Below are 21,624 nucleotides of genomic sequence, written 5' to 3'. Positions count from 1 at the left end.
AAGTAGCAAGGTCATGTAGCTAGAGACTAATGACAATTTCTAGTATAAGGTAAGGCTTGTCAGTTGGACTGATACGGGAGAATTGGGCATATATTTTGGCACTATTTCAGAAGGAGCATTTCCAGTCAAATAGGACTGCAGAAAGCTTTGATAAGGCTTCCCCAAGAATGTGGTGATCAACTTTGGCCACTAGTGTTTGAAAGAAATTCAGCCTATAGCAGGAGCAGAGAAAAGGTGAATAGTTTGATGGGGGGAGACATTGTGCTGTAGGATACCGAAGGCTTCAAAGAAACAGCCATAAACATGACAGGAGTGAAGCTTTGACAATATTGATACACAAACAACTAACAGTAAACTGCGCATCAGTAATTTTACCTTGTATTTTAGCAAAGAGTTTCTAACGTAAGGTGTGGGTTTCTGGAAAAGCATTTAACAGGAGCTGTGGAGAGAACCTCTTAGTTGTGGAAATGAGTACGTCTGAGAGATTCAGCAACACATCTTCATGCTGTAACAGCAGACTGGGCTCTGTACATCAGTGGTCTCTGATCCATCATCCTGTTCTCACTCATTCTGTTTCCACATTCATACAAAACCATTTCAGCTTTTAACTCTGAAGTCCCCTTTGATGAAACCCAAGCACCGCTGATCCAGAGCAGGTTGGTGACACTTCTAAAGGCTTAGCAAATTTGGAGTCTGGGGAGAGTGTTTTGCCTGTACCCATCTCCTTGCTACTGAGAAGAGAGAAGCAATCAACTGTACTCCATAAAGAGCTGAAATGGGGCTGCTCATAAATAAGAGGTGTTTCCCCAGATATTCAGTTGACTAGTCCAATTTTAGTCCAGAATATTTAGCTGAAAATATTGGCTTCTCATTGACAAACTGAACAGTTTCCCTTCCCCCAGCCATTACTTTTTTTCTGTGTTTCTGCTCATATCTCTTCCATTTCCCTTATTAAATTTGTCTAGCAAGAATGAAATAAAAACATGCTGACATTTTCAAAGAAATCAGATACTTCCCATGAAAGTTTTGATGGAAAATTTTCAGAGAGCCCTGAGGCTCAGGAGCTAGTTAGATTAGGGTGTGGCCAGCTAAATCTGCTGCCTGAATCAGTGGGAGAAATGCCTTAGCCTCTCTAGGACCTTTCAGGTGATTTACTTCTGAGAGGGAAACATCTTTTACAGGGAGCCACATGCTCTGGGTGGCAGCAACTTTGCTCTCACAGCGATTCGTGCTGACCTTGCTGCGAGTGGTGCAGAAGGCTGAGCTGTGCCTGCCTCCACCCTCCCCTCCCTCCCCCTCGCACTGCAGAGGCACACGAGAACTGACCACAGAGTAGCATTAAATGTTTTATTTTTAACTTTTGCCAGACAACGTGTGTATCCGAGGCCAAAAAAAAAAAAGAGCCAGAGAATGGGGTATAAGTGCTTGTCAATGTCAGACTTGATCATTGTCAAATAGGGGCTGGATTCTGCAGCTATGCTGCATGCAGCGCTCCTGTTTCCTTCAGTGGTGCTCCCAAACCACGGCGGTGAATGCCTAGAGAGATGGATAAAGGCAGACAGACGTAGATACAGACTGACAGAATCAACCCCCAGATGGAGGTTGCTTGAATTTACCAGAAATTAAGATGCTGTACTGCTTAAGAAAGAGTTCCACGATCTCATTAAGTCTCTTTTATGTCTCCCTTTTTATTTTGTCCTCCACCTTCCTACAGAAAAATACTTTGTGTCATTTCAGATTGAATTAGAGGAAAATTGCCTATGGACTAAATAAAATGTTTGTATACTTTCCTACTAGCATAGTCCTACACTGAAGGCTTGTGTTTTTTAAAGGAGAAGAGAGTACAGCATGTCGTAGTAATGTCATATATTCTAACTTACTCTAGAAAATCAGGACTTCTTAATATTTTCTTTTAAAATGAAAATGCCATTTATCATTTTCAAATGAAGTGTTAATGGAATCAACTCATACACAAACTCATGTATATATATCTATAAATTAATATACATTCAAAAATCCTCACTGCAGAGAATGATCAAGCACCTTGTCAGTGATCCATATCATATTTGTTGATTTGATTCCTGCTAAAAGATCACTTAAGTGAGACCTTCTGATTTCTTTAACACTTTTGAGGTTCCTTTCATCTAAGCAGTGTTTATTAACCTATTTCTGGAATTCAGCAAAAGCACAAGCTATATTTAATCTGCTCTTTGCTTTGTTTTTGTTTCTGTGTTTTACCTTATTTTATTATTAATTCCAGTTTAAGAATTAGTTACAGAGCGTTGGTCAGTATTTTAAATAACTGAGTTCAAAAAGTGAGAAATGAAATAATAAGTACTAAGGTTTATTATGTGCCTTAGGTTCATGTTCTTTAGGAGGATTCTGATTGTAGTTTAATTCCAGGACTAATGATAATGACAGCAGGAAAAGTATACCCAGTGCAAGAGTAATACTGGGACCTGATGACTGAGCGTTGGGGTACAGCTTCTCCCAGTTTTACTGGTGGCCTGATTATTCTGAATGGCAGAACTCTTGCTGTGTTACCCTAGGTCCCCATCTGAAATGTGGATGTAAAATATTGAACTCTTCAGTTAATTCGAAATCTGCAGATTATGTTCTATGAATAGACTGCTTTCTCATCAAAACTTGACTTAAAACCCCATGACCGGTAAATTCTGTAGATCCCAGAAATCAGATACAGTTTGGAGACAAACAGTGAACACCACTTTTATGGTGCTGCCAGAGGCAACTATAGCTGCATGGAAGAAATCCTGGCCTCATTCGTACGAGTGAAGTTTTGCCACTGAGATATTCAGGATTTCGCTCACACTTTTCATCAGCAGGCCGAGCAGAAGGCAGGCTGCAATAAGGCAAACTGTCTGTTGTGTTCAGTGTGAGTGCATGGCAGCTCAGGACCACACACATGAGCTGTGGTCTGTACATCCAGCTACATCGTGCAGATACCCTCATTCTCCAAGGGTTCCACCTTCACAATATTACAGCTGAACTTTTCCAGCTCCGAGGAGTTTTCCCTCACAGCCTATGTGGTGGGAGGTTTTGTCTTTCTCCCAGCAATGTGGTCAAGGACAAAACAATTCTGAAACTAAATTCTCTGTCGAATTTAACAGCTCTCCATTTGCCCCAGCTAGGGTTGTGGCTACAGATTTATATAGGAATGCGGGCTACAGATTTATATATATTGGCTGGAGATCCACAGAATTCCTACCAGGAAGGATGAAAATTTTTGCTAAGCTTCTTCAAGGAGAAGACTGTGGGAATGAGAACGTCTTTATAAAAATGAACATAATCTGAGAGCAGAGGTGAAATGATACCAAAAGGAGCAGGTAAGAAAAAGGTATTTTGCTGTTTTAGGCTGCTTATTTACAGACGTAGGTGGCCATTTTGGGTCCTTTGGAGAAAGTTCCTAGGCATTCCCCATCAGGGACACAGGGAAAGCAATGAGATGACTTGTTGAACATTAGAGATTGAATTGACCACAAATTCTTTGACAGAACCCAAAACAAATACGATTTGCTGGAGCCACTAAGTTCAAACATGTTCCTGAATGTCACTGTGCCTCACAAGTGTCATGGATTTGTATGCGTTGGTAAATAGAGAGGTAATAAATCTTCCTACTATTTATTGCTCTGCCAATATGTATCTTGGCAATATTCAAAGATATGCACGCATGCTTATGAATTTTATTTTTCTTCAAAGGAGCCAGCTCCTCGTACTAACAATCACAGCTATGACTTGATAGACTCCTCTTTACCTGTCATGCCTACAGAAATCTCCAGAGAATTAGAATTCTCATTAAGTGCTCTGGAAAGCAGAATTTAATCAAATGTATGCCAAAGCTCGCTGTTAAAAAATGTGCAACTATAAATTGCATTTCTGCAGTAGTTGTTGCAGTCCTACAGTGACCACTGAAGTCTTTTTTATTTATCGTACCATGAATACAGAATAGATAAAATTAAATCCTCCTTAATCAATGGCTGCAATTTACATGCGTTACTTGTCAAAGTGACTTTCTCCAGTCCCCCAAAAATACTATACAATGCGACATCTCACCAGTCTTCAGGAACACCCTAAGACGAATCTGAAAGATAAATATTGCAGTTGTGAGTCTTTCTGTCATGATTCAAATAATTTTAAAATTGCTGAGATATATTCCTCTAACAATGTTAAAATTGTTCTAATGCAGGATAAAATGGTAGTTTTAGTCTCTGTAATTTTTATAGCAGCTTGTAATTTCCTTGCACTTGTTACAATTCTCAGATCAGGAAAGATTATGGGAGAAAATGTTTTCACTGAGAAGTCTGGCTCTGTTGCTCATCTTCCCCATAAAGAATATACTGAATATTTGAAATCTAGGAAGGCTTTTACAAGTTGTTTGGTACTGTAAGTGTCAGAGTTGGGCCATTTGATTAGGATTAGTGCCTTTTCTGGACTCCGTTAAAGGGGTGAGCCTTTAACAGAGCCCACCTCCTGGTTTCTCCCTAAACATACTTTTGTGAACACTGATACACTCATTTATATCTATTCTGTTTGGGGTTACTCAGCAGTGAGCTAGGAGAATTTAGAGAACTGTGAAATGCCAGAGTGAAATGCTTATGTCTTCTGGTTCTGCTTTGAACTGGTTTTAAGTCTGTACTAAGAGAGCTATGATTACCACAGAAGGAATTTTAGGAGAAATGTTTGAACACTAAAACCCCTCAAAACGCAGGTACCTTAAATGTACTGAGATCTGACAGAGTGCTGTTGACATGTGTCACTCCTGTTAAATGCACTGCACTGAAACTTCGGGCTTATTTGGTGATGTGTACCACAGTGATCCTTTCAGGCTGTCGTTGGGCTAGGTGCTGCTGTGACTGCAGCTGTGCTGACATGACAAAGGGGAAGAACAGACATTTTCTGGATAAGCTGATGGAGAAGGAGGAACAGGGCTGTCCTCCAGGCTCTTGCAGAATTTGGGAGAGGAGGAGGATGAGGTGGTGTCCAGAGAGACCACTGTGAAGCTGTTGCACCAAAACATGTTGAATCTGCATCTTGAAATATTGCCTACAGATGTTAATGCTGTGCCAAGCTGCACACCTACAGCCACTGCATCAACGCTGTGTCTTTGCTGTGGTGAGGATACATTTCAGTGTTGGAGTACTGGCAGGAGGTTAGGTATGTCACTGTGGCACATATGAAGGATTGTGCACAACTATACTTCTCCATGGTGAATTCAGGGAAGAATCTGAGCAGATCAGGTAGCAGGAGTGCCTCTGGTGACCTGCTGGCACAGGGTGAATGTTTTAGCTCAGGTAAACCCTCTGATTGCCATGGGACTGGGCTGGCAGACCTGTGCCTCTCCCTGTTCACCTGGGAAAAGCCCGGATTTCCAGGGCAGTGAAGAGGTAGTTTTACTTCATGTCAGTGGCCAGTAGAGAATTCCCTGCACCCCCCTCCCATCTTATATATCCCCATGCCTCGCTGGGGCAGTCACTGGCCTTTTTCTTATTCTCTGGCTGCCAGGGCTGGCTCTGAGACACAGGGCCCTACATTTCATGCCTAGAGAAGAAGAAATCTGGCTTGTGCGTTTATACTCTCAACTTTCGTGGGGGTAGAACCCAAACAAACACCTTCATTTTACTAAGGTGAGTTGATGGAGCACCAGTGCTACAGCACCTTAGAGGCCAGCTGGATGGGAAGCCCTGAGCTGAACCCAGCCTCTTTGTATGAGGCCATATCTCCTTAACTCTTTCTCTCCATTCTTAATGTCAGAAATTCTATAACTAAAAATTAAGACAAGTGGATAATACAAACTTCTGATCTAGAAACTGAGAGATAAGCCTCCCTAAGAACGCTGTATATCTTTTTCTCTTGTAAAGAGATGTTGGACACAGCATCACCTCAATTATAATGAAATAGCAAAGAAATTCCACATTGGGAAAGGTTTTCTGAGGGTATATTCTCAGTTACTGCTGAAGATTAAAAATAACCTTCTCAAGCAATAAATTGGTTGAGACAGTAACAGGACCAAAATCATAGTGAAATCTAGTAATGAAATATTAATGCTACCATGTTAAGCTGGGAAAATCATAAAAATTCATTTTGCAGAGCTGCGTAGATCTTATTACTGGTGTCCTGAGCTAGCTGGATGTTAACGTGCAGTGCTCTCTCCTCATGTCCTGTTCCGATATACAGTTCCTATTAGCAGAAAAGATGACCAAACTCTTAAGTCATGTAACTGCTTCAGGAAAGCAAAGAAACCCTGTTGGAGTACATGGCAGCAGCTCTCTAGAATTAGAAGGCATGTTGCGAGTGACACAAAGAGAGCTGTCAAGTACCTGGCACTTTGCTTTACTGCTCCGCTAAATGGCCATTGTAGAGCTGTGGCAGACATGTGGGGGAATTTTATTTCTAGGGCAACATTATTTTGTGTGAAACTGAAATTAGATAAAAACTAGGTGTAAAGGTACGTTTGAATTTCAGTTGATCTTTGTATGCTGAAAGGACCTCCCTCGGTTACTCGGTCTAGCTGCAGGCTTTCTTTCAGGCCCTGGAGCCTGCAGCCTTCAGAAGTCAGGCCAATTTAAATTGTGTAGATTTTGCTGCTTTACATAGCCTATTTGAATTCTGTAGGTTTAAAAGCCTGCAGAGTAAATAGGTAGACTCTGCATATACCTGTCCTACTATCTCAGGCTGCAGCTTTCATGTCACACAATTAAATAAGGTGGGCAGAGGAAGCCTTGCAAGGTCCAGCCACGTGTCACTGACCATGGGTGGTGCTCTTCAGAGCAGAAGGGGTGGCTCATTCACTGTCCAACCAAGGTAACTCTGTGTTATCAATGTCCTACATCCTCTAGCTTGTGTCACCTTTCTGACACACTGCAGAGCAGCAGTGTGTTATTAGCAGTGGCCACAGCCCAGCTAGAGATGGCTGCGTTAAGCTCAGAGATGTGACGAGGACTGCATACTTTGTTCCACTGGCTGGAAGGAAGGATATGAATCTGGAAGCTAGACTAGCATCATGTGCCCAAAATAAATGATACTTGGAGTCACACTTGGGCTGAGGCACTGAATGGAAAAGTCCAGAGGTTCCCGTAGAGAGAGATGGGCACCTCCAAAGAGGAAAGAGGTCTCAGGATCTGAGCAGGAGTGGCTGGAGAAGCAGACCTTGCTACAGAGCCCATACTTGGCTGGTGGAGGGACAGAGGCACAGATTTTTCCAGAAATCAGTATTGGAAGCAGAAAGCTGAGCCTGAGACAAAGTATTGGAAGGGACACACAAACCCACAGGGCTGTCCTCATGCCTAGGGCAGACAGGGATCTTGGGGCTGAGCTACCCCCAGGTTGGGGCTGTGAACACCAGTGGCTTGTCCCGGTGTCTAGCAGGAATCCTGCCCCTCATCAAGGCCTCGACCTTTCCTGCTGCCTGGCAGCTGTGGAATTTTGAGGCTGAGTTACCTCCAGGACATCATTATGATGCATTTTTTTTTCTCTTGGGACTGAATCCTATAGGAGTTTGCACCCCTTGAAGTTTCAGAGGAGAGATCAAATCAAATATAGAGCTACTTTGCTGCCTGTGTGCCAAGGATAAGGAAGCTAAACAAAAATATCCCAGCAGATTCCAGGACTATGCCCGTGAGCATCACCTTGCAGCCCTGGTCCCTCAGCGCACATGGACCTCGCTGGCCTGAATTGTGCTGTTTGCTGAAGGCAAGAGCCTCACAGAGCCGCCGAGGGGACACTGCAGGGTGGCTTTGCTGGGTATGTGTGCCCCAGGGCAGTGCCACAGTGTGCTGAGCCTCTCATCTGAGGACTGAAAGGCAGCAGAGAGCATAATCTGTTTTAATGGATCCTTCTGCTGCTGTTGAATAGCTCCCTGGTTTGGATTACTTCTGCTGCAGGCATGATTAGTCAGCAGTTGACAGGGCAGGGGGTCTCAGTGGGGAGTCCACAGCTAGCTAAGAATAGGAGCCAAATGTTATTTTCTGGCTTATTTGGGAGAAAAACCTGAAGAGAGCAGAAAGTTTGTCCCTTGTTGTTTTCCTGGGTAGGGGAGCTGTCTCGGAGGTGATGAGACAAACACTTGAGGATGGCTGAAAGCACTGAAGTGCAGAGTAAACAAGGAGATGGTACTGGATCCAGGGCATGGGAAAACACTGGGAAGGAGAGCTTACTGAAATCACCTGAAGTCACTAAAACAACTGACAGGACGCACAAATGGTTCTCACCTCTTTCCACCTGAAAGAGCCGGGCACGTTGAGAAAATTCTCGCTCAGTGTCCGCCTTTGAATAATGAAATAAAATATAATGGTCGGTAAAGTTAAGCTCTTAAAAGTAAATCAGTTCTGTTTGCACCGGAAGGCAGCCTGGATTGCCCTGAAACACTGAAGCCATCTGCAGTTCCCGCATCGATTTTCTTCTCCACGGCACTGAACATACAAAGCCAGCAGGCACCTTTGAGTGCTCTCTCAGCCACATGGAGAAAATAGATAAAGCCCTCTGGGCCTCCTGCATGTCTGTGTGCAGCCTCACCTGTGTGACACCTGGCTGTGCCCAACGCAGGAATCAGCACAGTGAGCTGGGAAGCCTGCTGAATCGGCATATTTGTGTGGAGGGGGAAATGCTGCCAAGGAACCGTGACCTGCCTCTTCTCTGCAATGCACCGGTGTGCAGCATCCCAACAGGAGCAGCGTTGTTCTGTGCCAAGTGCCTTGGAGACAGAGGAGACTGTGCCCAATTTGGTGGAAATAAAAAGCAACCTCCTATTTTTGTTATTTGCTGCTCTAGTGAAAACTGTGCTTCCCCTGATCCATCAGAAAATATTGTTTTCACTTCTCAGGCGACCACAGTTTTAGCATCTTCATGTGAAAATACCTGGTTAAGTGCCACAGAAGGGAGGCAGCTTTCTGCACTATGCCAGATGTGCCACTGCCCAGATGACGGTTGCACCAGGAGCAGTACCCGTGCCTCCAGCTGCTGGAAAACTCCATTCTCCATCAAGCCAAGTGTCTAAGCAGCACATGGCAGTTCCTGTGTCCCTCCTTTAATTAGACACTCTGAAAAGTGAGAATAGCATCAAATAAGGTGAGGTCCCACTATTAAAAACCAGCAAGTGAGTGTATATTTAGATACTTACAAAAAAGATCCACATAAAAACCTGCAAGTTTAAGAAGAGGCAAAAAGAGCCTTTGATGTTTCTGGACTCATGTGAACTCTCATGTCAGGGTGTAAGTCCCCAGTCACCGAGCTCAGAGCTGTGGCAGTGCTCTCTCCTTGCATTCAGCATAGCTGCAACTGGTCACAGAGTACATAGCAGGGAGCGAGGCTGCACGACCTGCCTGCCCTGTGCTGCACGCACATCCCCTGGAAAGCCAGTACTTCTGCAAGAGGCACTGAACACATCCCCTGGCCCCACAGAGCAGAAGACTGGGTGTCCCCATCACTCCTGGTAATTCTCAGCATGGGAACAGCAGTACTGCTGCTCTGCTGCAGCCCTGTGTCCTGCAGAAAGCCACAAATGTCAGAGGAAGACGATGGAGTATGAATTCAAAGGTTAGTCTATTTTTTCCCCTAAGCTGTAAAGGAGGGAATCACTATCTTCTGAGATGGATAGTACCATTAATCAGACACTGAAGGGAGTTCAGTCCCTTGTACAGTGCCAAATCATCTGGACTTTTATCTTCGCAGCCCTGCACAGACAAATCTGGGCATGCTGGTGATGGGGAGGGGGATGGGGACAGAGTTATTAGGGGGAAATTTTTGAAGCATAAACAGAATTTCAGCAAAAGGTTGTTCCTGCCATGACATGATTATAAATGAGATGATCAACCACACAGAACATTATTTTTCACGGCTTTAGCTGTTCCAGTGGTAGAAGTAAAAAATGTAAAGGAAAAGGGAGGGAGTTCCTTTAAAAATTCCAGATATTTTAATTAATGCCAATAGCATTAAAATATTATGGCTTGAGATGCTTACGAAAAGTCTCTTTTATTCATTAAATTTCCTAGACCCAATGTAATTAGAATTCTTAACATTCATGGTCTCTCAGCATTGGCTTCCAAAACTAATGGTCTGAGTAATTTTTTACAGCAGATGACCTGAGTTTCAAAATAAATGTATCGCTGTACTAAACATCAGCTTTTTGTAAAGACGGTGCACCATTTAACTACAGCTTCCGAGGAGGAGAAGAGCCTCCATTTTCTCTCATCCAGATTTCCATATTCAAAGGCCATATTGAAAGACTGGAATTTCCCATACTCTATATGTAGGAAATCCCTGAACGTCACATGTTCTTTCTGCAGGTTGCTTCTCCGTGTGCTGTGGAAGCTGAGAGGGCTGTGATGAATGCAGCGGGCACGGGGAAGTGTCCTGGATGAGGCAGCTGAATGATGTCCCGCAGACCTGGCTGCTGCCAGAAACTTGCTCCGTCAGCCTGCGAAGGTCGTTTAACCCCGACGTTTTGCATGGGGCTGCTAAATGTATGCTGCTCATTTTGGCGTCTGCTTGCCAGAGCACAGAGCTCCTGCTGCTGGGATGTGAACCCAGAAGAGCCATGCAGTGCTGGGGATGGAAAGCTGCCGCTTCCCGCTGGGTGTGGCAGGATCACACGGATCGTCTGGCAGCCTCCTGACAGTGAGCCTCAGGGTCCTGCAGCCCATTGCTGGTCCTGGACAGCCAGCAGTGCTGGTTGGTGCAAACCACTCTGCCTACTTCCCTGCAGCTCGTCCGTTCTCCAGTTCTCTCTGTTTTGATGGTTCCAACCGCCGCTATTCAGGTAAATTTCCCAACACTCAGTACCTTTCTCTCTCTTCAGCACTGGGCTTCCCACCCCTGCCCCACTGCTTGGCCCCCCTGTCTTCACCCAGCCCATCAAACTGTCCCTACCACTCCTGATGGCTGCAGTTCCTCCAGGAACCTGGCCCGAATCTCCTCTATGTCAGCATGGCTGAATTAATTCCCCTCATGGTCTGGATGCTGGAATACGAGTGATCTTCACGCCCACAGCACAGCGATAGGACCATAGGGAACATCTCGCTGTGATGCTCCAGCCAGGCGTTAATACGTGGTAACCCATGGTGTGTGAGGCTGCGCTGAGGGTAGCGCTGTGTGAGCAGCTCTGCTTGGGGCTGCAAGGGACTGCCCCGTTTGGGGTGAGCTGCAGGGCAAGGCAAGAACTGCAGGACAGGATCTGCACTGTTTTTTGGATTTCCCACTGCAGAAAGCCTTTACTGAGGAAGTTGGGTTGGATTTTTTTCAAGTGCTCTCACTTGGCCACACTTAGATGGATTTTCACAGTGGCAATGAAAGGAACATCCTTAATACAAAGGTCACAAGTCGGCTAAATTTCTGCTCCCCTATCCAAAGCGTGAGGAGACGTGGTGCATCTTAAAGAAGAGGATGTCAGTTCTTTTTCTCTTCTACCATTACAAAACAGTGCATTGTTCCCTGGCCTTGCCCTTGGGAATAGCTATATTGTTTTGGCTGAAGCTTTCCAAAAAAATTCAGCCTGAGGCAGATGCCCAGAATGGAAAATGACAAGTTACTGGTCAAAATATGACAGTTATAAGCAGCTGAAAGTAGGGTCTTGTAATTGGGAATGTCAGACGGTCTTGACAATAGGCAGTGCTACCAGCCCACTGAACTCAGGAAGGCTGCTCAGGATTCGTGCGTAGGTGGAGCACTGTGCGCACCTCCTTGTGGGCCTGGTAATTTTATACGTGCTGCAAAAAGGGGCAGCAGACGTTGCTTTCCTGGGTGTTAAAGCATGGCAAGCGCTGCCACCAGCTTTGTCCTCTATTCGGCCCCGAGCTGGAGACTGCTGCCAGCTCGGCACAACCCCGCTGCTGCCTCCCAGACAGGGAAAGGGGACGGAGCCAGAGCTGTGCGGCCAGGCATGCCCCAGCTCCCCACAGCTGCTGCTTTCTGGGGGAAGCTGGTGTCCCCACCTCCCAGTTGCTAAACTGAAGGCCTCGGGAGCAATCTCACGAGGAGCAGTGCGGATCTCTGCCAGCAGACCCATGTGCCCATGCCCCGCGCTCCTCTTCACTTCTTGGCCTGCTACAAGTGCAGTGGGTGGGTTTGTGTCTGTGAGCTCTCTGCCAGCTTCGTTGCAGGGCGCTGTGACAGCTAGGAAGGCTGCAACAGGGCCCCGCCGCTGCGCGCAGCTCCGTGGGACACGATTCCTGTCCCTGGCACGGGGACAACTCCCAGCGCCGCAGTCAGTCACTGCACTTTCATTAAGTTTTATATTTAACTTTCCCCCAGCACTTGGGACCAGGAGGAGTATGTTAGTGTCTCAGAGCTGGAACGCTACATTGAATTACCTTGTTGGTTTATCTGGTCATAATAGCAGGGAAGATCCCACTGCTATAGTTAAGAGTCTGTCAGCATTTCCATTATAAACCTCCTATTCTCTAGAGGTTTCAACTTAGCTGTAAAAATCTGTTTCCATTGCACAAACTTAGTTTATAACATGGTATAGAAATATATTTTATCTTTTAATATTGAAAATACACACACAGTTCATACTGAAGTATATATGTGAGTATCCGAAGAGGTACTGGTCTCTAGCACAGGGAACAACCTGTTCAGCATCGTCCCTTCAGTTTAGCTGACAAAACAGCTCTCTGGCCATTTTCACAGTTAAGATACTGCAGTTTGACAGTCTCTTCTTTTACTGGCACATGAACTCATTATATAAATATATGTTAATGTGATCATTCACAAGTGCAGCACAGTCAGTGTGAAGGAAACGTATGAGGTTTGGCACAAAGGCTGCGTGCCCTTCTTGTCCCTTTGTTCTAGATGCTGATTCAAGGACAATCCCCGCATGCTCTGAAAAAGCAAAGCCAAACCTCTGACCAGCTGCCTGGCAGGGAGGGTTTGGCAGGTGTGTCATCGCGGGTTTCTGTGCTGTGCTCTGTGGGGCAAGAAGGCAGAGGGAACTGAGGCACAGCCCTGCAGGTCCCTGTGGAGCGTGGTGAGTTGCTTCTGAGCTTTTTTTTTTTTTCTCCAAACACAGGCTGGTACAGAAGGAAGCCCCTTCTCCTAGAGCCTCCATCCTCCTGAGAGGAGATGACAATTGCAAGACACAGAGCAGGATGTGCCATGCAGCGAGCCTCTGTGGTGAGTGCCACAGTAACATTTACAGTAACATTTTCCCTAGAAATTCGTGGTTGTTTTTTTTTTTGTTGTTTGTTTGTTTGCTATTTTTCTTCCGGAAAAAATTGCTCTTTTTTTTTTTTTTTTTTTCCTGGCCTTTCCGGCTTTTGAAAAGTCGTGGCAAAGCAGTTAATGCCCTGGAGACCCAGTAGCACTCCCATATTCCTGTTGCAGCTGCACTGCTGTCCAAGTGACTCTGACAAGGCACCTTTCTGCTGGCTGCACTGCCTGGCTGCCTCTGCTTCCCACCCAGCCACAGCACACCTTTATTTCCACTCATTTGGTGGCACTGCTGAATTCGATGTGGTTTGCTCAGGTAGGGTTTTACTTTCAGCTTCCACCGCCTTTGCTGGAGGTGTCTTCCAAGTGGCATCAGGGTTTTCTCACCCTCAGCTTTCCTTTCTCTTCTTCAAAGATGTGTCTTCTTCTAACAGTTCTGTTTGGATTCCCTCCCTATACACGGGCTTCTACCCCTTTGACAAGGCTCATTTTTCAGGACAGAGGTTATACTTCTCATCAAAATGCTGGCAAAGATAAGGGCCACATGGGCCCATGGACCAGCTGATGGAAATTCATCTAAATCCCACGCTGACGGCTCCCCACCAATAGCCAAGGCTATGCAGGCATGGCTGCGAGCCCATGATTCAGCAACTTTCACTGATTAATCAAGTCACTTCATTTTTTATGCATGCAAGTTTGCCCAAGGCAGCTGTATTCAGTCGCTTTCTCGTCAGAATGTTAGCAGTGCTGCGGATGTCACAGGGCTTGTGATATTGATATAAATACATATAGATATGCGTAGGTTTCTGATTAGGTTGAGATTTGGAATACTCTTTAGTGGCGTTCGTTCAGTTGATAGAATCCCTTCTGCACATTTACATGCACGTTGTACCTCTGATGCTGCATTTCTTAATTACCGATACACTTTATCTGAGCAAAACATGGAACAGGCCCCTCAGCATAAATTATACTTGTGTGTGCTGAGAGCCCTTCCCAGGTGTGAGGGGATAAACACGTTACAAAGCACGCACACCTCAGGACGGGTTTAAGGGAATCTTCTCACTTTCCAAAAAATTCTTCTGAGTCCCTTAGGAGCACTAACACAGAGCACACGGTGGCTGGGGCAGAGGGAAGGGGTGCCACGTTTCCTGCATGACCTCATGGGTTGCTGGGGATGTGGTGTAGACTTCTACACGCTGATGGGTTTGGTAGCAGTGAGGCCCGGAGAAGTCATTGCCCTTCTTGGCTATGAATAGCGATTCAGCTCTGTGTCATATCACAAACACTGCCCCTTGCCTCAGTACAGAACGTGCAGCAGTTCGGGACACAGGACTCGGCATCATGTGGCTCTGCCAGGTATAGAAGTAAGAGCACACCGTAAATTAGTGTGCTAAAAAATGGGGAGGGAAGATTAGAATATGAGCGCTAGGTTTCAATGGAGTCAAAGGGAAACAGATATTTGTGTTTGCTGGATTTTTAATTTTTTTTTTTAATGGCAGCAGTATTTGTTGATGTTTGTTTTTCTTCTCTTCAGTAGAACTGTGTTTGTTAATAATTCTAATAATAAAACATCCACAACAATTGTGAGATTTGCCAAATTTTCAAAATAGCGGCTAAATTGAATAGAATAAAAGGGATTTCTTTCTTTGTTCTTTCTTTCTTTTTTTTTTTAAATTCTACCTAAACCCTCAACACCTGGTGCGAAGTGGCAGCACCTCCACAGTGACTGCGGCCATGGGGAGTTCAAACACACTCCATAGGCTTCGCATTGTCAGATGCAACAATTATTGCAAATGAACAGACATCAGAAACAAAACAGAAACTCAACCCTGCTGGAACCTACTCACAGATGGACAAATTTGTTATTGTTTTCATGATCTTTTGCAATGTGTTTGCAGGTTTCTACAGCCTTGTTTAAATTCAAGCAAGGACCTTTTTGCACCAACTTTGCAGGATTTCATTTGTGAGTTGTACATTTAATTCTCCACAGCAGATGGTGATGTGTGGGTGTACTGCTGTATATTTGCAACAGATTCCTTATCCTACAAAATTAATTAAGTGTCTCATGTGCTGATTTAAAATCAGAATTGCATTGTTTGTAAAAAGCTAATTCTTGCATATCAGTTTGCTGGGACCCGTGCAACTCAAGCACAGAGTAAGGAAGAGAAGGCTCAGTGCTCCTCGAGCGCACACGGCAGCGCTGTCAGTCCTGCGTGCAGACAGAGAGCTCGAGATCTGCCTGTTTAGGTCCTTGTTTGATAGGCTTGTGGCTATAGGAGAGCTTTTCCTGGGCTCTGACAGGGCACCATGGTCTGTGCAGCTGCTGCGGGGAGGAATCCTGGCTCCTAGTGGCCCTTGGTGCAACGCTGATGGCGTATGGAGTGGAATCCTGTGCTCAGCATGTGGTGTGCGTTAGGTCTGAGGGACAAGGAAGCGGCCTGGTGTTGTAGGTACCTGCGAGCGAGCAGCAGGAGCTGGGGCAAGGCTGCTGCCCCCAGGGCTGTGACGTGAGGAGGGCACTTTGCTGGGGAGTGGCTCAGGTAGCAGACTTGGCATTTTTGATTTTTTCTTCTTCAATGAGAAATAATTTGCAGCCTCTTAACATTTAAAATTTGAGTGAAATTTAATACTAAATAGTTTAAGCCCTTTAAAATGTGCTGGCTTTGTTTACAAATGCGATACAAGCTTGTGGATGGCAAAATGTCAAGCTTTGTGTAAAAAAGCAGCTGCTGGTGTGTGTGTGCGCGTGTGTGTTCATATCCTCTTCCCAGTTATTTCTGCTGAAAGGGTATTTCAGAAAATGGCTAATATGATGATAGATGAACCTGTCTGAGATCAGATGTGGTTGGCTTAAGTTAATTGGTCTTTGTGTCTGTCCCTCTGGTTGCCTTCCTTCCTACAGCCCTTCCCGGTGCCTTGACAGGGAACAGGCTTTCTGAGACACGGGCTATGGGAACAGGAGCTCCAGAAGCTCGGTGACACTTCAGCGGGGTCAGTCTCCGTGCTCCCTGCACGCAGTGCTTCTGCTGACGGCCCCAGCCGTGCCTGTCACACCAGCGCTCATGGTTCCCACGCGGTGGCAGTGACCCCTACCACCCCGGGATCACAGCGAGGGCTGCAGGGGCTGTGCACCCTGTGAGGTGTGTGTGGGTTTTGCTTTTTGGTTCCTTCCAGCAGCTCTTGTTTTGCTCACTTCAGAACCTACTGAAGCTCGGCTGCATTGTCTCCATCACTTCTGGGTTTCAGAAGTCAGTTATTTTTAGACTAGAAATACTGGATTAGCTTGAGACGGCGAAGCTTTTGTAATGCTGTTCTGGATTTGATCTCTCATTCTGCTCCCCATGAACAATGAATTACTGCTGTGCAGTCAGCCTGGGCTTTGAGCTCCTCAGGGCAGGGAATGAATCTGCCCTGTCCTTGCTCACTGACCCTGCTGTACCTCACCTCGTTGCAGCCACTGAAGGGGACGTGCCCTTAGACAGCCCTGCCTGCTCCAGGTGATGGCAAAAGGGGACTGTCCCCAGGGCCTTTCTGTATCTCTCACCCCCACAGCTGAGCCAAGTGCTCAGTAACAGCTGGGTGAGGCAGGATGCATGCAGCCTCCATGGAAGCCAGTAGTGGTAACGGGGAACTAGTCTGCATGTGACACACCTGCTGCCAGGCTCCCACGACAGAAATTCGGGAGCAGTCCAGGGCCCTCCCACCAACAGCCCCTGCCCACCCTCACCCCATCCCATTCAGCCCAAGCACAGCACTGAGGGAGCGCAATCCAACCCCCCAAGGTGATTTTCCATTTATGCAGCAGGCTCGCTAATTGCAGAGTGATTACCCTTTCATGAAAGGAATGTAAAACTTGATTACTTTGAGTGAGCGAGTGCTAGGGAGCAGTGGTTCTGATCCCAGCTGGGCGGAACCTGTGTTTCAGTATGAACTGCTGGCTCTGCTCAGGCAGGATGGGTGCAGGCAAAGGCACCATCAGCACCCCGTTTTATCCAGCACACAGGCGTGCAGCGCTCCGAAAGCAGGTCAGGACTTCACATACCACAGCTGTGACACTGGGCAGAGGCTGTTTGCTTTTCTTAAACGGGCATGTGAGCCTTTGTACAGCTCATGTAAGCACATTTATGAGTGCTGTACGTAACACAGGGACATGGGTACCTTACCTCAACAAGATGCTGAAGAACAGCAGCTGAGCCTGAAGTGGACTTAACAAAATTAGGCTCTTTTGTAGTCAACAGCAAAACGCCCAGAGCAGAGACAGGCTCCTGCCTTAAGCAGTGTGCCCCGTGCTTCCAGCTCACTGCTGGTCTGGCCACGTGAGGTACACAACAGAAAGGAGGAAAAAAAGAAATCAGGTGAAGGGAACAGATGGTGTGGTGTACCTGGTGGCATTCTATTACAAGCACTAGTGACTGGATAGTTTTTTTTTTTTTTTTTTTTAAACAAAGTAATGAGTTCTAGTAGTTAAATGCCATAAGGTTAAATTGGCTGAATTATTCAGGTGTCTGATGATTCCTTCCTATGAATTTTTTTTTTTTTTTTTTTTAAACAAAGTAAGTTCACATAAAAGGCAATGGACTGGTGCATGCTAAAACTCTTTCCTGAAGTGTGTGTCTAGGTAGGTCTAGAGCTGGGTAGATGGCCCTGAAGCATGCCTTCCATCTAAGTCTTTAAACAGAGCCACTGCTTCCTGTATTTTACACCATGGAAGGGGCAGATTCATTTAAGGATGAATAAAGCAAGCCGTAAATTTAAGAACCAACTCATTCTGGGGCCTGAAATTAATTATTATAATCAACAGGGTAACTTAATCTCACAAAAACACGAGTTTATTAATAGGTGAAGGAGCTGAAAAATTGCACAGTCCATCCAGCCCACTGATATTTTTCCTAATCTGTTACGAGATTCAATGCTGCAGTTTTACAAGGTACACATTCTCAATTAGTGAATGTTACAGAACATAAACATGAAGTGAATATTTGCATTAATGGGATTCAAACAAGTCAACTGAAATATCAACTGTTATAACATGGTGAAAAGAATTAAATTGGGAATGTGGTCACACACTGTTGTACAGCAGGTATGTACACTGTTTCATATCGCGTGACATTCACAGCATGGTCATAGAAAAGTCAAACTAAATGACTTAGAAAATATTAATGCTGAAATTCTCATTACTTTTGTTTAAAGTTGATATTGACCGAGTTAATATTTTCATTGTGTAAAAACACTGCATATGGTAGAAACCCTTCAGCATCTCCCACATTCAAATAAAGGTATTGAATCACAGTTACAATTTGGTCTTTGGTGTCAAACATCTGAAATGGCAGATTCCTTCTTGCCTTCAGAAGGAGGAAAAAAACAAATAATGAATATTCTTAGTCTGGTTCAACCAAGACATTTGTCTCCGAGACCTTGCTTCTGAGATCAGACTAACATCTCCCTCTTTGGAGGTGTGGCTGGGATCACTACGACATCTGAACACGGTTAAAAATGTGGAAAGTCCATAGCCATTCTACACACTTTCATTTATTGTCTGGACAATTAAAGTACAAATAATTCAAACACAACAAGGTTATGAAAAAAACATTTACAATACTTTCCCTCAGAAATGATCTAAACTAGCAAGGTTAACATGAAGTCATTCATTATAACTAAAGTATACAACTGCCTGGTCCTAAGAAAGATTCTTTTAAATTATTATTATTCAGATAGTAAAACACATTGTAGAGAAAAGATTCTGACATGCCTTCCCCACTAATGCTTAGCAAATGCATCAAAACTTTCCCAGCAAACTGCGCTCATTCATAGCAGATGATGTATAAAGGTTTCCCTGAACATTGAATGAGTGTTCCTTTAAACTAAAATCTAACATTGTTAAAGTAAAAAACTGATAAAATTATGATGCAGCCTTTGCTTTAGTTATTTGTCTACTACAAAAGTTTGCCTCTTCAGTGTGAAAAAACAATACTTAGTCTACATGCAGTTAGTGGGTATAGCATGGAAAAAATGCACAAAATAAGCACAAGTTATAAATAACCATAACGTTTTATTACCATTAAGACTAAACTTGTATTGAAAAGATTTTATATAACAAGACAAGAAAAGCAATAGCAAATTTAACTATCAACTAGATTATGCATAGCGAGTAACTGTTTCTAGTACTCAGGGAAGAGCATGACCCTTTTTTGTTTTAAATATATAACCGTACAAAGCACAAACATACTAAAATGATCAGTGCACTGGACATGGGAGAGCACCCCCTCAGTCATTTTGTTCCCTTAGCTCTGTTTTCCCCAATCTGAATTACATTAAAATAAAGACCCAGTTGTTTTCTTTTCTACTGTGCAGTAAGAAAAAATATTCACAACAAACATGACAATATATCAAACAATATTTCTACACAAGTTACCTTGATACCTCTGTCACTTAAGTATCATAAGAAAACATTTTAAGACATATACAAACAAAACTAGCAAAGTGTTACAACTTATAATAAATTAACCAAAAGAAAAAATAACTTTATATATATATATATTTATATTATATATACACATACACACACAACAAAATGACACAATAATATGCTTCTTCCCATAGTTTAAGTAAACAAATAAGTAGACTAGCCAAACTAGCTATATTTGATTTTGGCCATATGCATCACATCGGCAATTAAATAAATAAGTGTTTCAAGCAACATAAACAGTGTTCCAAATGTGCCAACACAGCCCAATTATATTAGCATGGGCTATAAAGTGAATTTGAAAATTCTTAACAAATTTAAAGCAAATGTATTCTTTCTAAACACATTACATTTAACTATGATACTAAGATATGTAAATAATTTCGTAGCACCTACTGCTCAAACCAAGGAAGTTTTTGATCAAAATTAAGTTTTCTTTTTTTTAAACTTTTGTTCTGCTGATATCCCATACTGATGACTTAAAGAAAAACCATCTTGCAACTCATCTCCTTGCTTTTGGGTTTTGACTGTGGGTAACTGCGTGCCTGGGAAGAACACTCTCCCGTACTGTATTTAATATTTTTATTACATGCTATGAAAAGATACGAAGATCATCTGTTTGTAGCCCATCCTTCAAAAAACAATCTACTAATCCAGTTTAAAACACACATCTTGATCTCTAAAAAGTTACCAGTGCAGTATGAACATGACAAAGTTGTCAATTTCCCCTAAATTAGCCAGTCAAAATATTTTTTCTCAAATCCAGATTCTCTTGTAAAAATTCTTTATATTTTATAAAAATAGATTTTTCTTGAAACCCATTTTCAGCAAAGAGACCACCTCTTTGGCAACATTGTTAATGTTATTTAAATTGTTATGTCATCAGGTATCCCCCTCTACCCCATTCCCTAACAGAAGACTGTTTAGTTCACATGATATAAAAGAAAAAAGGAAAAATAAAAAAAGTTGCAAAATTATGTTCTTCTTTTTGCAATTTTTATTGTTCCTCTTTAATTTACCAGGGGGGTTTACCAATCTGATTAGATCAATGTTTTCAAAAGAAGAAAAGAAAAGAAAAATCTGTTTTCTCGCTTTTAATCCCATTAGTTTGTAAAAATTGTTTTTGTTTTCTTATTTTTTTCAAATGAGTGAATGGTCATCTTAAAAAGACCCACCTTCAAGGAAGGTAGTAAAACTAGCTGGCCGGGTAAAAATCCCTGCACATTGTTATCTATGTATATTATATTCAACAACGACAGCTATGAAAGAACATTCAATGCATCAAAGGTTTTTTTTTTTTTTTCTAAGCATTATAAAATCCTTTCCTGTTCCTCACAGGATATCCAATGTTTTAATACTTAGGCAACACTGGCTTATAAAGTCCATGGTTGAATATAAGCCTTGAAGAGTTTTTTTGTTTTGTTTTGTTCGTATATATATTTATATATATATATTTTAGTAAGTAAGGATATGAAATTCAGGATTTGTGGGTTTTATTGGTTTTAAAGGAAACTTGCAATACTCTGTCTCCTAAACGGTATCCATTAAGGCTGGCAATCGCCATGGCAGCTTCGTCGTAGTTGGTCATGGTGACAAAGCCAAATCCCTTGCACTTGTTGGTGTTGAAATCGCGGATCACCTTGACATTATTGACCGCTCCGAAGGGACCGAACAGCTGCCACAGCACACTCTCATCCGAGTCGGGAGACAAGTTGTAGACGAAGATGCACCATCCAGTTCCAGTGTGACCAGGGATATTCATTCCGACAAGGCTCGTCATACCATCAATTGTGATCGGAGAAAACCTACCAAGTAAAAAGAGGGGTCTATTCTAAATATATCTCTTGGCACAAGCTACATGGAACCAAGACTTGAAAGTAAATAATCCAGCATTAACTTAGGTTCTCAATCCTACCCCTGGAAGATGACCATGTAGCAACCTGGGTCTCTAACTCCCATGTATGAGGAAGGGATCTCTACCAGATAAAGTGACTGAATCCGGG

General features: G+C 43.7%; 1 protein-coding gene and 2 long non-coding RNA genes across 7 annotated transcripts in view; 1 reads left to right on the top strand and 2 right to left on the bottom strand.

Annotated features, from left to right (window-relative positions):
- Nucleotides 2,017-13,163, top strand: LOC110402905. Its single transcript, XR_002441388.1, has 4 exons — nt 2,017-3,344; nt 8,359-9,549; nt 10,299-10,771; nt 13,019-13,163. It is a non-coding gene; the product is annotated as an uncharacterized LOC110402905 (long non-coding RNA).
- On the bottom strand, nt 3,355-7,371 carry LOC110402906. Its single transcript, XR_002441389.1, has 3 exons — nt 7,286-7,371; nt 7,041-7,187; nt 3,355-4,099 (listed from the first exon to the last, which is right to left on the bottom strand). It is a non-coding gene; the product is annotated as an uncharacterized LOC110402906 (long non-coding RNA).
- Nucleotides 18,668-21,624, bottom strand: part of ELAVL4 (ELAV like RNA binding protein 4) — a 75,704-nt gene continuing 72,747 nt past the window's right edge. For all 5 annotated transcript variants that reach the window (XM_021405085.1, XM_021405089.1, XM_021405087.1 and 2 more), the window contains one exon: nt 18,668-21,426. In XM_021405085.1, coding sequence (XP_021260760.1) covers nt 21,099-21,426 — 328 coding nt within the window. In that variant the 3' untranslated portion in view covers nt 18,668-21,098. The remainder of the gene's footprint in view (nt 21,427-21,624) is intronic.

This window comes from Numida meleagris, chromosome 7 (genome assembly GCF_002078875.1).
Source record: "Numida meleagris isolate 19003 breed g44 Domestic line chromosome 7, NumMel1.0, whole genome shotgun sequence".
Taxonomy (NCBI): domain Eukaryota; kingdom Metazoa; phylum Chordata; class Aves; order Galliformes; family Numididae; genus Numida; species Numida meleagris.
Note: the sequence above shows the minus strand (reverse complement) of the source record. Positions and strands in the feature narration are given on the sequence as shown.